Below are 18,479 nucleotides of genomic sequence, written 5' to 3'. Positions count from 1 at the left end.
CCCCACTTAGTCACATATCTACCCCGAGGTTACAAGAGCTGCTTGAACCGGAAGCGTCCTGACCCTTTTATGAAAATAGTGCCTGAAGTGGTCCATGGCCATCCCTGCCTTTCGGCACTGACTCCCCGGGGAACTTGCAACCACTCTGAGCAAATGGTCCCAAGAGGAAAAGGAGAAAGAAGGAGAAAACTTTGAAGGGGAAAGGCTGCTCAGCCGGCCCAGCAGCCATGAAACAGACACCAGGCCACCAAAGCTGTTCAAACAAATGTCTTTAATCTGTTTGAGACACCTGTCACCAAGGCACAGGAAAGAGGACCTTGAGAGGTCAGAAACCTTGAACACACAATGGGAGAGTCCTTTCACAAGATCTTTGGAATACACTGCGAAGCTTGCAGGAGTTAGTCTGGTCTCTGCCTACGATCACTACCACACAGAGCGTCCCATTCTGTGGAGTTTTGGCTTCCCACGTGCTCTCTGTGGTAACAGGGCCTCGCACAGTGTTTGGAGTCGTAGCTAGAAATCGCTTTCTTGGTTGTCTGAACTGGAGACAGAGAGCCCAGAATCTCCATGCCATGAGCAGGCATGACCGGGCTTGTCTAACCCTCTTCTCTGTCTCCCTGGGACCCTGGCAGACGTAGAGCTGAACTGCCTAATCTAGAGGGAGGCCTCATGGTGGCGAGAGCTCATCAGGGCTTGACTCTTCCCAGGATTCATGGGAAAATGTGGGAGAGGGCTAGGAATACCAAACCATGGAGGTACCACAGGGTTTCCTTCTCCCACCCTCACCCCCAACCCCCAACCCCCCACTCACCCAACCCCACTCCCCTTACTCCACTCCCCCACCCCTCCCCCAGTCAGCCCTCCCCTTCTCTTCCCTGGTGTAGCCACTTGGTGCTTGGCTACCCCCATGTAAAATGTTATGCAGAACAACCTCAGGCCAGGGAACAGAGCTCAGGGGGTAAAGCACGCACTTGCTTTGAAAACAGGAGCACCTGAATCCGATCTCTGAAACCCACACTTGAAAAGCTTAATGATAGAACACACATTCAATGCCAGCCCTGGGATTCATTGGCTAGCCAGCCTGGTCTACTTGGTGTGCCGATTAAGAAACCCCGTCTCAACCAAACAGGGTGGAGGGTGCCTAGAGAATGACATCATTTCCTCATTAGCCTACACATCTATATGCACACACATATCTATGTAACGTCACTTCACACACACACACACACACACACACAAACACACACACGGCTTCAAGATGATCCTCTCCTGTGCTTTCAACACAAGTTTCCTCCTAGGCTTTCTAGTACATGATTCTGGAAACATGCTTGACTTCAAACCCAGCTTAGTCTCCATGTACCTCGGTGAACCTCTAGCTCATCTCATGAAGGAGCTGGATTCAACAACTCCAAGTCAGCCTACCCATGCTAGCAGCCTACCTGGTCACTGAGTTCCAAGTGCCATCAGCATCCAAGCCCTACAGACTCGTGAACCTAATCCCTGGTTCAAATTGCTTCTAGTGTGTTTGTCCCTGACCCAGCATCTTTTCCTTGACGTCCCAGGGAAACATGTAAGCCTTCTCTGATTGAGGCCCGGATGTCAGACAGTGTGAGCAGAACAGATACCCTGGGGAGTCTACCAGGCGAGGCTCACAGTGACGCCTCACAAGGCAGAGATGGGCGTCTTCTTTTGAGCGTCACCGGGTGCTGTGACTGGGCTCTGTGGTGGTCAGTATTTATGGTCAACTTGATTAGGTTTCTGAATCACCATGGAAAACCTACCATATCCCTTACTGTGAAGCCTTCCTGCTGCTGGGAGAAAGCACCGTAAACAAAAGTCACTCATGGAAGAAATAGCTTATTTTCGTTTATGGTTCTGGAGACTCCATGATGGAGAGGAAGGCATGGCAGCCGGTGGCCAGGTTGGGAAGCTGAGAAGCAGTGAGGCTTTGAACCCTCAGTTCTGTTTCCAGTGACACATTTCCTCCCAGGAGGCGCTCTACCTACCTCTAAAAGTTCCCTACCCCCACCCCACCCCCACCCCCTGCCAAAACACCACCACCAACTTGAGACCAAGTGATCAAATATGTGAGCCCATATGAGACATCTCTCCTTCAAACCACTGCACAGACCTGTATGCATTTGCAGAAAGATTTGATTAAGCAGATAGAATTCACTGAGGCCACAGACAGCACCACCCCACTGGCTGGACTGCAAACCTGACAAAAAGGCCGGAGCACGCTAGGCATCGGCACTCGATCTGCTTTTTGTCAGCGGACACAATCTTCCGGAGCTGCCTCATGTCCCTTCTGCCGGTCCCTTCACTGTGTGAGGGACTGGAACCTTAAACTGCAAGCCGGAGTTGGCCAATGAGCACAGCAAGGGGGGGAAATGGCTGACGCAGGAAGTAGATCAGTAGTGAGACGCCTTCTGAGACTGTAGCTGGTCCCTAGTCCTCTGTCTCTGTCTGACTCTTCCCCCACCTCTCTCTGAACCCTGTGCACCACAAAGTGAGCAACCTCTACAGTATGCTTGCCCACCACGATGCTCTCCCTCATCATGGGCCCAGAAGCCTGTAGACTGAGACCCCTGTACCCGTGAGCAGAAAGAAATCACCTTTACCTTAAGCTGGGCCAACTACTGTGTCAACAGTGACTGTAAACCTCGAAGAGGTGGGAAAGGTAGTGCTTGTTGGGTGCCTGGATGCTTCTGAAGGAAATGAGGGGGCGGGTGGGAGACACTGGCTGAGAGGTGGGGCGGGATGGAGACGGGCTTCGCAGGAACTGAGAGAAGTTTCTCCAGCTCTGCCTCCCTGACCTTGACCCTTAGCAAAATGTACACAATGCTCTTACAGAAACCACTCAGCAGTGGGGAAATGAGGTTGTGGAAATGAGGTGATTTGCCCAAAAGCCGGCCTCTGTAGGAGACTGCCGCTGGGTTCTTTCTGACCCCGGAGGCACATAGATGAGTCGGTGAGTTTTGTTGTTGTTTTTATACCAGAAGGAGCAGAGTCAGGTTGTCCTGAGTTATGGTTGATGGGGACACAGTGAGTGAATACCAGACCTGTGTCTCCAGAGGGGGCACCCAAGGAACAGGGCAGGGAGGTTAAAAGAGGTTACACAGATGACTGTGGATCCTAGGGGACTGGGTTAGGCCCTGCCAGACGGTGTGCCCAGCTCTCTGTCCACAAGGCCCATGGGCCACCAGCCCCTGCTTTCCTCCGCCCCCATCTTCCTTGGGAAGTTGCCTTTCTCTGGAACGGTAATACTCGGACCCCAGGCATCTCCACATCTGGCATCTCACCAGTTCCTTCTCTCATAACCAGTCTCTGAGGACCTCTCCCAACCGCTGGCAGAAACATGATCTTCAAAGAGCATGAAAGGGACCCCGAATGGGGGCGGCAGACACCAAACTCCTCGTCCATGCAGAAGCCAGGTCCTGGGGTCTCCAGGCCAGGAGGTAACTCATTCCAGTGTATGGCCAGACACCAGGACCCCTTTCTCAGCTCTAACACCAGGTTTCAGCAATTATTTTGTTGAATTGTCTCACTGGCATGTGAGGGATGAGTAACATGGCTTTAATTTATTTTTTCCCCGTGAAATACTATTTAGGCTGTAATTGAGTACTTCCATCCTTGACAGCAGCTATTAAGCTGACGCCACTGCCTCCTCGGTGTTTCGAATCTTTGGGCGTCTGGCCCAGGATCCAGCCAGCTACAACGTGGTTCAAGCGTCTGCTGTCCTGTGTACCCCGGGCTTAAGCCTGGCATCCGGCTCTAAGAGTCAGCACGTGAGCGCTGGGGCAATGTGAGCATTTGCCGTGTGGACCGGACATGTCTATTAGCTTGAAGAACGTTAACTCACATTGTTTAGTAACTACTACCAAACTTCATTTCAGGAGGAAAAATAAACACGGATTCATAAAGCTGCCACTTTAGGAGGGATTAAGAGGTTTGGGAAAGGCAAGGAGGAAGATTGACCGGGAGAGGCAAAAACTATGTGCTGTGTATGGAGCTACACTGGAAGAGGAAAGCTATAGCTTCATTCTGTAGGAGGGGATCCAAGGCCTGAGGCCCCAGACCAGGAAGGCCCTCCCTCACCAGCACACACAGGCTCAGGGCAGTTAATAAGCAGAGATCCATGGAATGTTTACTTTCTAGAAACATTCCTCCCTCCATTGACACTGTGTATTTATTTGGCACTTTTCATATTCTCTGAAAACTAGTGTGTTCAATGGGCAGCCACCCTCCCAGGCCCACAGACCCTGCCCTTCTTCGCCAACACACTTCCTTACTTTTCCATCTGACATTAGCAAGAAGCAAAGTCGGAGCCAGCATCTCTTCCTGCTGCTTGCTGCCTGTCTGATAATGGAAAGGGCTGATCCATCAATCTGCCGGTAGCTCCCAAGGCTCTGCCTTGTCCCTGGTAAGGTGGCGCAGAGCATCAAAGGATGTAATGTTTGAAAGTTATCAATCAGGTCTGGGGCTCAAGAGAGACACTGAACTGCTATCCCTTTGGGTAAAAAGTTGATGATGAGTTATTAACACTATGAACTCACAGAGACAGCAGGGGTCCTGATGAGAGTTCAGGCTGGCAAAGCAGGGTCTCGATCCCTTATAGACCCCAGAGAAAGAAAGCCAGACTGTAGTCAGGGTGTCTCTGGCTCCTGGGCCATCTGAGGAGGGAGGTTCAGGGAAAGAATGTGGGGGAATGGGGACTCATTTAGTTAGGATGTATCCACTGGGGCAGGAGGACAGCAACCACGGGTCGCCTTCTGATGTCAGACAAGTCAGGGTATGTAAACTTCTTTTGGGGCATGAAAATAGCCTGACCTTGCACCTCAGAACCCACATTTAAAAAGACAAGCACAGTAGTGGCAAGCATGTGTAGTCCCGGTGCTGGGGAAGGGACTTAGACAGTCCCTGGAGCTCCCTGGAAGCCAGCGTAGCCTGTTTGGTGAGCTCCCCTCTGGCATTCACACCCATGCTTGCACACACACATGCGGGTGCTCCCCTCACTCACACACACCAAGAGTATGCCACATGCTGCTTTCCATACATGCCCTCACCTAATTAAGCTTCCGGGTCATATTCAAGTGTCATCTCCACTAAGAAAAGAGTCTCTGACTTTGCTGCGCGTGCCCACAGGGCATTGTGTCTATAATGGCTGCTGTTCCTGTTGCAGTGTAACTCTCCATGGCTGTACCTCATGTGGCCATCATCGTGTGTGTGTGTGTGTGTGTGTGTGTGTGTGTGTGTGTGTGTGTGTGTGTGCAATCAAGAAACAGCCGTCCCCACAGAGCACTGGCATCCCGTGCTCCGCTCTGACACACAGAGAGGTTAATTAAGACTCACTGAATGAATCCGTGGGAAATCAGTCCAAAGAAAAGCACCATGTCTGTGTGCAGAGAGAGGAAGGCTGTGCCCACCATTGGCTTCGGGAATGAGAGTCCTGGATCATTCCTGATTAAAAGCAGAGGCCAGCTGCTAAGTTCAGCCTCAGCCCTAGCACCACTTAGTAGAGGAGCAGATATTACCTGAGTCTCCGCTCATCTGGCAAATGAGAGTCTGACATTAGCCTTCCTCCGAGTTGGAGAATGATAAATAAGCTAACACAGGAAAGCAGGGAAGATTGCGACCAGCATTAACCACATGGGCTGGAGGCTACGCTGCGGGCTACTCTTAAGCACTGATGTGTAGGGCAGCTTTTCTTTTCTTCTTGTGATCTATGTATAAGTACAGGGCTTTTCTATGTCAGCCCACTCTCTGAAATAATGACGCAGAGAGCTGGTATATGTATTAAAGGCTTCAAGCACTGTGATGGGACACATCCTGAGCTATTCTAACTTGACTATGCTGGTCTGGCCTATTTCCAAGCCTACGTCCCAGCTTCATCATTACCTGGCATCTTGGCCTCACCCTGGCCTCCTTCTTCATTCATATGCTCATGGTGAGTCTCCAGGTCCTTCTCGTCCATCCCCCTCACCCCATGGTAATTCCTCTCCTCTCCTCTCTCTACCTGGAACCCCCCCTTCACTGGAATTGGAAGTTCTATCTTAACTCACCTCCTCAAGGAGAGTCAAGGGCTGAAGGTAAATGTTCTGTGACTGGGATGAGAACAAGGTTGTCAACTTGTTATTCTGAGTACTGGACCTAGATCATGATCCTGTATGAAAGTATTAAGATGAAAAAAAAGAAGACCCAGGACTTGTATTTGAAGGGTTGTTCAAGATCCAGTCTCTCAAAGGCAGGAGCTAGATGACTCTACCTTGAGTAGACCAGAGTTGGAAAACCATTGGTTTACTTGTCCAGTGTCAGCAGGGAAAACCGCCCATCTCTAATTTTAGTGCTCAATTCAGTAGAGAAAAACAGTTCCCTCTCCGAAGAGTCTGGGATGGAAAGAGGGTTCTCGGATAAGTGTACGAGCCAAGCATGGTAAGCAAGCAAAATCTAAAGTGTGAGGCAAATCAAAATTACAAAAAGGAAACGCAGCAATAGTTAAAATGTAGAAGCTCAGTAGACAAGCAATTACTACATCCTGAAGAGAGTCTGTGAGCTGGAAGGTTAGTCCCCAAATTATCCAAATGCAGAATCAAACAGCGCAGCACAAGACATCAGCTGGGGCTAGAGCAATGGCTCAGCACTTAGGAGTACCGACTGCTCTTTCAGAGGACCAGGGTTTGGTTTCCTGCCCTCTGTAGTGGCTCGCAACCATCTATAACTCCAGGCTCAGGGTGTCCAATGCACTCTTCTGACTTCCGTGGGCCATGACCATGATGGACAAACGTTTGTATGTACAAGCTGGTGAATACTCATACATATAAAGTACTTGTTCTAAATGTCTCTTAAATTTAAGGGAAAGAAACGAAGGATAGAAAACTAAATTGTCTTAGTAGAGAAGGCATCTCTATATTCTTTGTTAAATATCTCATCAAATTTAAATACTGCAAAACCAAATGATTATTTTTTATTCATACTACTCCACTCTGATACAGAGTGTAGCTTAACAACACACAGAAATCCATTGAGGGTGGGGAGTCTTCTCAATTATCAAAATAGTTCTAAAATTTTAAAAACTAAACTATGCACACCACACAGGCTTTTCTTGCTTAGCGTTCCTCTTGTCTCTGGGACACATTTTGATACATTTTTGACATGTTTGGTTTCAAAAAATCATAATATATAGGGTTGTAGAGATGGCTCAGTGATCAAAAGCAGTTACTACTCTTGCAGAGGATGTAGCTTCAGTTTCTATTAGAGGCTCCCAAACACCTATAACTCTAATTCCAGGGGAACCTGATGCCCTCTCTGACTTCTGCAAACATTGGGTGCATTTGGGTAGACATGCACACACTCAGGCAGAGTATATTTATATATTTTATATAAAATAAAAATAAATCTTTAGCATTATATATGTGTATATATATTACAAAACCATTCAGAATTCAATTACTTTGTGGTTCTTCAAATTAAAAAAATTAATTAAGGATCGTTGGCTATTTTTCAAAGAACATGCAACTAGAATCAATTTTATTACTTGAGTTAATTCACAGAAGGTTGTCAAAAGCTCAAGCAGATTTGAAGTGTTGACTGAGTCAGAAGTTTGTACTCATCAAATAAAAAATATTACAAAAATAAATTAGTTCAGTTACTCCAAACACCAATCATTTAGTGTGTGTGTAAATTTCAAGGGCACAGCTTCTGTTTCCACTGACAAAACATAGGCTTGCTTGACGGAATTGCAAATTACGTGCACCGTCTAGTGACATTAAAAAGATTTTTTATGTTCCAGGCTTTCTTAATTTAGTAAAAACAATATTTTTGATATACTGTATTCAGCAGCAGAAAAAGCAAATGGCTTTCTCCTCACTGCTGAAGTTTGAACTTAACGGCATACACAATGACAGCCAATGTTTCACCTTCCAAAAACTCTGAATCCAAGGATTAATTGGATTAAAAAAGAACCGAACCATCATGGAGATGAGCTGATTTTCTACTTGAAAAAACAAATTTGATGACTCTGATATAAAATTAGAATCATTTAGCTGTTTGGCAAGTTCTTCTGGTAACTGAGCCAGCGGGTGGATAGCTATGACTTGACCCTTTGTACATGCAACAGGAAAATTGAAATTGAAAATGACTAAAATTAATTCTTTCATCTAAATAAAAGCATGTGTTTCTCAGGGCGAAATGCTCCCTGCCCTTTGTATGAACACCATCCTGGTATCGTTAGGAACAACTACCCTTAACAAGCAAACAAGGCCCCTCTGGGTGGCAGTCCTTCCCTCTGATTCCCCTGCTTCAGCTTTCTGAGCTCTGGACTCACAAGCAAGGGCTGCTATGTCTACCTGCATGGCTAGGAAGATGGCCCAATTAAAAAGAAAAAGTGCTTGTTGTGCAAACATAAGGTCCCAAGTTCAATTCCCAGGACCCACAGGAAAAGCCAGGTGTGCTGTCCAGAATTTGTAATCCCAAAGATAAAGAGGTGGAGACAAGTAGAAGCCCATTACTCACTGGCCAGAAGCCAAGCAGAGTCCCAGAGCCTTCAGTTTTAGGAACAGATCTTGTCTCCAAAGCCAAAGTGGAGAACATCCCTGCAGAAGGGTGTCTGCGGCTGACTTCTGACCTCCACTGCGCCCCTTTCATCTCCCCACCTAGTAGCCTTCTGTTCATCTGCCTTGTCTTTTCACTTTCTGAAGCAACATTTTGGACCCACGGAAGTTAGAAGTCTCACTGCTGTGAGTCTGTCACACATTCATCAGAAACTCTATTGAAAAGCAGAAACCCAGGATTGGTTTGTTTCATTAAACATGAGATTTTGCTTACTTATACCTTACTGTTGTAAAAAGAAAGAAAAAAGACAAAGCACCACTTTGTTTTAACAAGAGAGTTAAGGAGTCAATCAACCATTGTAGAGTTAATAATAAATAATAATAAAAGACAGGAATGTAGGAGGGTGCTCAAGACAATCATAACTCCTTATCAGGATGACTCCTCATTCAGCATGGTCGACATACTGATGATTTCCCAGGTTTCTCACAGGCCCCCTCTACCCTGTGGCCTGGGGACTTGGGGCCTTTCAAGGCTGCGGGTACAGGATGTGATCCTGCCTAGAGAAGTGACAATGAGAGGGGGTGTCTGTCCTGGCTTTGTATCTTACATTCCAGAATAGCTTTGGGGATCTTGGGGGAAGGGTCACACACCAATGCTAGGCTGCATCCTGTCCTTCACCTCCCTTCCCCACAGATTGTCACAGGTTCTCAGTCCCATCTGCCTTGAATCGATTTCCTTTGTTCTTGTTGGCGGCTTCCTTCCTATCTGCTAGCAGGTTTTGAAGGAAGTCATTGGACCACTGGAATAAGAAATATTGTCTTATAGAATGGGCACAGAATAAGTCCCCATGTGAGAGGCTCTGAAATGTTTTTATGGTCTGTGATCTTTGTACCACCTCTGGGGGGACAGCCAAAGGCCTCTTTGACTACAGCTATGAGTGCCTGAATTTATCTAAAGGCTTGAATTGTTTTATGAAATTTAATTTAGAAAGTCATGCCAACCTTCTAATTTAAATTCTTTGGAGTTCATTGATAAAAGTCATGCCCGGATCAGACTTAGCTGATGAAATAATAATAGCCTCTGGTGAAGAGAGTTGTGTCCTCTGCAATGGGAGAAGAAAGGGAGGAGGAAAAATGGGGCACTCTTTCTCAGAAAAGATGTCCCAAAAAATGTCCTAGCAGGAGATGACTCCCAAAATTCTGTCCATACACATGTTAGTCAATGGACAAATATTGAAATTTGTTAAAGGGTTGAAAATCAAAGAATGGGAATAGCGATGGACTAGGGACCAATAGGAGCCCTCCTACAGGATGATCTTGGCTATCCATTTAATAGAAAATATTTGAACAATTATTATTCTTATTTAATAGTCATGTACCTGTTCAGCTTGGGAATAATAAAACTATAGCATATATGTTTGTTCTGAATTTGATTTTATTCAGCTATTTAAGGGGCCCCTTCTATATGCCAAGAAATCTGCATACTTACTTATTCAGTTAGTATTCATTGAATATTACTAGATCCCAAACACTAAGGGAACTCGTGTGGAAGAGGGAAAGGGGAGACAGATAGACAAATGGATAAGTGAGCTGTGGCCGGCACAAGAGGAGTAACATCAACAGCACTGAAGATGCTCATTCAATCCTTCCACAGAGGCAAGGATGATGCAGTCAGGCTGTGTACAGAAGCCAGAGCCAGACCAAAAAGACTGAGATCAAAACAATCCTCCCCTGAGAGAACTGTGTGCTCAGATGGGGACAGGATTCTGAGTAGTGCTCCACAAAGATGATCAACATACTGGTCATAGACTTGATGTGTGTTGACTTCACTCTGTGCATGCCCTTTTGAAAGTGAAAGATTTCTAAGGTTTCTAGAGGCAATAGAGATGATGCCTCATTGTTCTATTCCTCTTATTCATCACTCTCCATAAACAACAAAGCTCAGATTTAGCCCATAATCTCCCTGTAAATAAAGTTTTATTGGCACACAGTTATAACCAATCATTTCCTTCCCATTTATGGCTATTTTTGACACCACAAGGGAAGGGTTGAGTAGCAGTGAGAGAAACGATGGGCCCTGAAGCCTGTATTTGCTCTCTGACCATTAGAAAAGTTTCCTAACCCTTGATCTACAACCATACTCTATCTCTAGGCATCTGAACTCAGGGACATGAAATTCAGTAAAGGAGGTCTATACCATTCTGGGAAAGAAGGGGTGATTGAGTTGACTGTAGGTAAAGAGCTTGGTAGGGACAATCTTCTGCCCAGTGGTCTGGAGCTAACCTAACAGGAAATCATGAGGACTGAGCTGCTGGGGAGAAGAGGATCCTTTTTTACAAGAAGGTCTTTCTGTCCATGACAAAACTACGCAGCGTTACACTTTTTCAGATTAAGAGGATTCTTCCATGGGTTTTCAGTTTATAAAGCGTTATCACCGAAAGGAATCACACCTTCAGATTTCAGCTAGGAGGTCACACACAGCTTTGGTAAGTGCTGACAGGCTTTTATGAGGCAGAGAAACCCAGAGTCAAGAACATAACCTGTATGCCTCACAGCCTCTGGACCCCTGGCTCTGGCAGTCTGATGATTAATGGGTAAGGCAGAAAGACATTTAATTAGCTGCCATGGTGTCCCATGAGCATAGAACAGTCACTAAATATTTATTAAGTGTATTTTCCTAGGGCTCAAAGCACTTGCATGATAATAACTTATAATCAAATAAAGAGTTTTTGATGGTGAACCCAGATAAATGCACTGTATGTTAATGCAACACAAGTTAGAGATGCAATGTAGGGGGAAAATACCTACATGTTACATGGTTGTAACTGAGCCTAACCAGTGTGTAGATGTGGGGGGTGTTACACAAGCCACCAGAGAGGAGAAAGGAGACACTGAGACAGATGCAGACACAGAGTCATGGAGGCAGACAGGGAGAAGGAAGGAGAAAAAGGAGAAAGCAAGAGAAAAACCAAAAAAAAAAAAAAAGTATTTTTAAAAGCTAATCTTTGAGGATAACTTGGGGTTTCTATAGGTAATTCACTCATTTGTCACCAAAATGGCTGCTAGTCTGAAAGAACAGCACAAAGTTGACTAAAATGGGCTTCCAGGTGGCACTTTTTGGAGTAAAGATAAAATATGGCTTTCTGCCACCCATTTGGGGACATTCCGTCAGTACACTGATAGTCACACCCGATTCTAAGCGGTGTGTCGCCAGTTTGGAGAGGGGCAACAGAATTCGTTTGAGTTTGAGCATTATCCTGAGTTAAGGAGCAAATTAAAACTTTTCATCTGAGCTCCTATTAAAAGAGGGTGCTGTAACCACTGCATGCTCCCCTGTGGGTCTCTCTCCCCAGTTCGAAGCCCGGGAGTGCTTTAAACACTGCTAGCTGCCAGCAAGAGTGGACACTGCACAGGGCTGGGGGAGATGACGTCTCCATGGCTTCCACCACAGCTTTGGAGCTGAGGCAGGAAATCTTAAAGAAAGATGCAGAATTCCTGGAGATTCACGATTTCTTTCTTTTTACAATTTTTAAATTTTATTTATTGGGTAAGGAGTGTGTCTGTGTGTGCGCATGTGCACATGCATGTAGAGGTCAGAGGTCAGCCACAGAGGTCCTCAGGATCTTTTCACCTTGTTTCTGAGGCAGGCTCTCTCCATTGTGCAGCCTCAAAGATTCTCCTGCCTTCAACTCACCACCCTGGCATCACAAGTGTGTGCCACCATGCCCCCCCTTTTCAATATGGCTTCTGGGGATCTCACTCTCAAACTTTCACACTTACATGGCAAGTGTTTCACCAGTGTAGCAGCCTCTGCAACCCCATCGTTCCTTCTTAGGGTATCTTCCAGACGCCCTGCTTCCTCCACACAGAGCACTGTCGCAGCAGTTCTTGCTCTTACAACCCAGAAAAGGAAAACCCAGACCCAGCCCTGACAACCGAGAAAGCTAAGGATCTAAGCTTCTGTCCAACTCAAACTATCAAACCTTTCAGAATGGCAGACCTCACTTCTGATCCCAGAGCAGGATGCTTTCCAAACTTAGCCCAAATCTTTAAGACCGCCTACCATTCGGAGGCTTCCTTGCCGCACAGCATCCTTAAGGTGTTGAGGTATTGCTCCAGTTTCCACTTCGGGTCACGTATCTGCTGTTGTGATTTGTGGTTGTTTGTCAATGTGCCTGTGGCCCTGGAGAAAGATGCTTGTAGCAGAAGGGAGGCCTGTTCTCTGCATGCAGCCGGTGCCCGGTACGAACCATTGAAGCTCATACCAACCGAAATTGCTTTACTAGTAACCTGGCCCCAGCCCTTGACCAGAGTCCCCAGGAGAAGAGAGAATACAGTAAAACAAGTATACAGTGTTGTGTGGAGCCTACTAACAGCTGTATAGATGTTTGTGTGGTTGAAGTCTGCATTGGGCCTTCAGTCCCAGAGAAACCAGAAACACCTGTCTGTCAGATAATGTTTAGTCCCCAGTGGATGTGTAAAATACCATTCCCTCTCTGAGGGGGAAAGCACATATTTTAAATAAGTGAATCAATAAAGTCTGTAAGAAAAAGTGCACACCAGGAGATACCTTTTCAAAGGGACAGACAGTATCGCTGTGTGGCATGAGGTACAGACTGTCATGTCTACTGTACCTCAGATCTTGTGGCATCTCAGAAGCCATGCACAGCTTTGGACATGGGGACAGCCTATCAGGGTGACACCTTTTCATCTAGACCACAGTTGTGAGAGGACCCCAGAATGGCTGACTCTCTAAACCAGCGGTTCCCAACCTTCCTAATGCTGAGACCCCTTAATACAGTTCCTCAGGTTGTACTGCCCCCAACCCTAATGTTATTGTCATTGCTACTTCAAAACTACACATTTGCTGCTGTTATGAATCATAATGTAAATATCTGTGTTGAGGTCTCACACTCTACAACTATGAGGCCTGGAGTTCAGGTCCCAGCACCTATGTATGACAGATGGTGGGCATGTCTCCATCCCCAAGGCTCTCAAAAGTTACTAGTGGAGCAGAACTATGAACTCCCCCTCCCCATTCCCCTTCCTCTCCCACTTCCTCTTCCCCTCCCTCTTTCTCTCCCTCTCCCTCTCTCCCTTCCTCTCCCCTTCCCCTCCCCTCCCCTTTCCAACCCTTTCCCCTCCTCTTTTTCTCCCCTTCCCTCCCCCTTCCCTCCGGGACAACCCTTTGAGCTTTGTGTTTCACACTGTGTCTAGTGTTTCCTCATGACATCACACTCCATCACCCAGGTGGTAGCCGATGCCACTCTCCCAGCTGAGCTCTTAATGCACGCCCAGCTCATCGCTAAGCTCTTATAATGCTGCATAAGAACTCTTAAACCAGATGCAATTTCACTCGGCCAAAGAAGGACACCATCTGAAAATGCATCAGGCCTTCTAATCGCTATGCAAGCATTTGCATGTTCCACACCCTGAGACAGCCGCAAGGTCACGAGGCCATGTCACCTCACGGTACCATCATGGCGCAGCTTTGCAGACTGAGACCTCCTCTGTAGTGCTTAGCCATAGGCCTGTCAACATTGTCCCTTAATCCCAACAGCATAAAAGAGAAGGCTGGGGATGTAGCTCAGTACAGAGCAATTTCCTGACAAGAACAATGTCCTGGGTTCAGTCTCTGTCACCAGGAAGGAAAAGGAGACAAAATTCTTTATTTTTCCTATTTATTTTATTTAATTATGTGCATGTGTGTATGTGTATATGCGTGAGCACATGTACATATAATTACAATTGCCCAAGGAGTCCAGAAGAGGGCATCAGATTCCCTGGAGCTGGCATGATGGGATGGTCAGTTTTGAGCCACCTAGTGGGGGTCCTGAGAACCAAACTCAGGTCATCTGGAAGAACAGGAAGGGCTCCTAACCACTGGACCATCTTTCTAGCTTCAAGGATAAAACGTTTCATGTTGAAAGTTCTTACAACAGGTCATTTTTCTCATTTTGTAAGCCACCGACAGGTTTTTGACCATCATATACGGGCTACAAGCATGTCAGTAATGCAAATCCCCCTTAGGACATTGCCAAATGGGTTCCTAACTTTTAAAAATCTATCTGACCTTCCTTACGGGATTTTATCATTGTGTGTCATAAGTCAGATAGTCTAAGGATAGACTATAAAAAGTAGTTCAGAAAATACTTGTAAGAAACCCTTGAGAGGGGCTGCAGGAGAGAGAGCTCAGGCACTGAGTACACATTTACAAGCAAGAGGACCTGAGTTAGTCCACTGAGGCGGGGTCTCTCCCGAACCCAGAGCTCATAACTTGGCCAGGGTGGAAGCCAGCCCCCAACAATCATCCTCCATCTGATCCCCTGGTACCTAGAGTTACTGGCATTTGTGGAGACACCCGGCGTGTTCCCTAGGTGCTGGGATCTGAACTTCAGAATCAGCAATGGTAAAGCATAAGACCTTAACCTTCGAGACATCCTTCAGGCTCTCCCTGAAAACGACCTGAATCTGATCCCCAGAATTCATGTGGAAGGGTTGGAGCATCGTGGTACACACCTGTCATCCCGGCATTGTGCAGACAGGGTCAGACAGGTAGAGCCCCGTAGTTTAGCTATGGCCAGCCGACTCAGCCTAATTGGTGAGCCCTAGGGTCCAGAGAGAGATTGTCTCAAGGCTGCACAGATGGTTTCTGGGAAAAGACACTGGGGGTTGGCTCCTGGCCTCTACCTGAGGACAAACACAACTATCATAAACCTGTGGTCTTCTGGGAATTTCTATGAGCATTATACAACAATAACAGAACGTTGTCCTTTTTTTTTTCTGTACTCAGATACATGGCCATTATTCACCCTCTCCAGCCCCGGCTGTCGGCCACTGCTACCAAAGTGGTCATCTTTGTCATCTGGGTCCTGGCTCTCCTGCTGGCCTTTCCCCAGGGCTACTACTCCACCACAGAGACCATGCCCAGCAGAGTCGTGTGTATGATTGAGTGGCCAGAGCATCCCAACAAGACTTATGAGAAAGCGTGAGTAGAGATTTGCCAGTCTTGTGATCAGCGGCTTGGAAGCCGCTCTGTGCTGTGCGGATCCTTCCTCGTCTCAACCTCTTCCTTTTGCCCTCTATAGTCTCGTATCAGTGAAGATATCACACATGTCTGCCTGACTTCCTCACACCCACTGCTCTGACTCCGTGTTGATACATCTACCACTGTTAGGGGATGGCATCCCCCCCATACTATGAAAGACTTATTGAGAACAGTGAGACCTGGTTGCCTTTACAGGGACACCCCAGTGTTCCTCTCTCTCTCATGGGCCTTTAGACTAAGACGCTTCCCTGCCAGGATCTATGTTTCTGTGATGTCACTGTGCCAGGCACAGCATGGGGGATGGTGGGAATATCTCCACTCCAATTTCTCTCAGCAATGGACTGCTGCTCTCCCCTTGGATTTAAACCCCTCTGCAGCACGTGTTCCACACTGTCTGCAATTTCCTAACGAAATTAAGTGGCCATTGCTCGTGTGGTAGCTGGTACCATAGGACCTGTGTTATAGACGACCCCTCTTTCCTCATACCACAGCCCCACTCCCTGCCCCCTTGCTTCCTCCTAAACAATGTCACTGTCCTTGAATCTCTTGGCTCATAAGCTGCTGCTAAGGAGGCATCAATCCAAAGCCCTTTCAGGAGTTTACAGTGTGAGAAATGAAATGTCCCCATCAAATGAAAGCATGGGAAGCCTTTTCAGTGTCCAGGAGTTGCAGAAAATATACTAGCTGAGCTGCTTGCCTTGTAGGAGAGTGGATGGTCACGAACAAGTCTTTTCCAAGCTGTCTTAGCAATCTTCCCTAATGCTTCTTGCCCTGGAGGTAACACCAAAATTTCTCATTCTTTATTTTGTTCCACCCAGCTGAAGGGTGATGTGAAGTTTATATAAGCATCCATTTTTGTGTGGGCAGAGAAAGCCAGAACGGAGTTGGTCTTTAGGAAAACTCGCTGAAGTCTTCCAAACTCAGACTTGTTATTTGAATGAAAAGCACCGATGTCAGAAACCGAAGACCTGAGATTTTTAATTATGGGTTGCCACTAGCTGTGTGACCACAGGCGAGAATCCCAGTGTCTCATCTTTTCTCCAATGGGAGAAAAGAAGAAAATAAGCACCATGCATATCTGAGGAAATGAGGCACACCTTACGTTGTAAACTAGTAAATGTCAAACGGGACTTATGAATTGGATTCGTCGGACAACAATGTAATTGTGTGCCCTTTAAATTTACTAAGTGCTAAGATAAAGCATGGTATCTGTCACGCCACCTAGATATGAGACTTCCAATGCTTGTCACACAGAGCATAGGAGTGTGGCTTGCCAGGAAGCAGTGCATAAGTCTAAGACATGGCTCTCCAGACACCGACAAAGGAATCTAATCTATCAATCAGGGGAGGGTGAATGCTCAGCCTACAAGGAGATGCTGTAAAATAAGTCTTTCTGGGGAAGCTACAAATATAAACAAGGTCTCAGTGGGACAAAAGGTATGGCTTCATCAACTGTACAGACCTGTAAACAGGACCCAGCCAGGTCCCCTCCTCTGTCAAAATTCCTCATAAAAACAAAAACAAAACCAAGCTACCTTCCAAGATACCCATAACTTCTTTATTCTTACAACAAATTCAAAGCTGAACTCTGAATCGCTTTCTCTTCCCACACAACTGTGGAGTTTTGGTCAACAAACAGTGATACTTAGAGACTTGTTTGAGAACATCTTGATTTACATTTATTAATGACTAGAAATTTCCTTTGAGACCTCAACACAGTGCACTGGGACTGTCATCTTTCCTGGTTTTGAGAACTCGGAGGGAGATGTTATGGGCTGTGTGGGTTGGTTCGCTGTCACTGTTTATCTTACACAGCCACTGTTCTGATTTTAGTCTGTCACCACAATAAAGCACTCTAACCAAAAGAAAACTCAGGACAGACAGTGTCTATTTGGCTTATACTCTTAGGTCACTGTACATCACTGAGGAAACTCAAGGCAGAAGCTTAGAGCAGGAACTGTGGAACACTGCTTACTGCCCACCTTCTGGCTCTCTCATAGCCATGTAACTAGAGAACAGTTCTGCCCACAGTGGGCCAGGCCCTTGCCTAGGGAACAGTGCTGCCCACAGTGGGCTGGGCCGCTCCATATCAATTAAGGCAATCAAGACAATCTTCAAAAGACAGACCAACCTCATAAAGACAATTATTTAACCATAATCTTCTTTTGGATGATTCTAAGTTTTGTCAAGTTCATGGTTAATGGAAAGATGGCAACCTATAAAACATGACGCTGGGTTGTGAGCATTGGGATTATTTACTCACCTTTATTTTCTAATACTAAGTTTAAAAAGCCTATTTGCTGTCCATTCATACATTGGCTACAATACAAACATAATATAAGTGCATAACAGTTTCCCCATTAAGTGCTATTTTCTGCGTGTCCATATCCTCTATAATTATGCTGTATTTCTAGAGGTTTAAATTGTAACATGTTTATTTTCTCCTGTTTAGAACTAATGATTGTCCTTTACATAGTACATAGTAATCCCAAAGTTGATACCAGACAGAAACTCTGTTTTGAGGCATTGGGATAATTAGAATGAACGTGGTAGCTTCAGTTCAATGAGATCATCCCCCAGCCTTAGCACTTTCCAGTTCAATCATTAGGAGTCAGTTCCTTTAAGGTTTCAGTCTGCTGGTATACTCCAGATGGAAGTATTGGGAGACGTGTGATAGTTAATCCTAACAGTCAGCTTGACAGGATTGAGGCTCACCATGAAAACACATCTCTAGGTTGGGAGGATGTTCCCAGAAAAGTTTAACTGAGAAAGGAAGGCCCAGCCTGAATATGGGTGACCCCCAAGCCATGAGCTAAGATCCAGGACTGAATTTAAAAGGAAAGCAAGCTGAGCACCGGCATTCATCTCTTTCTGCCTGACTG

The 18,479-nt window shown here is 46.2% G+C and overlaps 1 protein-coding gene across 1 annotated transcript in view; it reads left to right on the top strand.

Annotated features, from left to right (window-relative positions):
• Positions 1-18,479, top strand: part of TACR1 (tachykinin receptor 1) — a gene marked incomplete at both ends in the record, with an annotated part of 148,485 nt that overhangs the window by 67,247 nt on the left and 62,759 nt on the right. Inside the window, one exon of the mRNA XM_080932565.1 lies at positions 15,343-15,537. Coding sequence (XP_080788691.1) covers positions 15,343-15,537 — 195 coding nt within the window. The remainder of the gene's footprint in view (positions 1-15,342; positions 15,538-18,479) is intronic.

Source organism: Micromys minutus (assembly GCF_963924665.1).
Source record: "Micromys minutus genome assembly, chromosome: 18".
NCBI lineage: Eukaryota > Metazoa > Chordata > Mammalia > Rodentia > Muridae > Micromys > Micromys minutus.
This window is presented reverse-complemented; position numbering and strand designations above follow the sequence as displayed.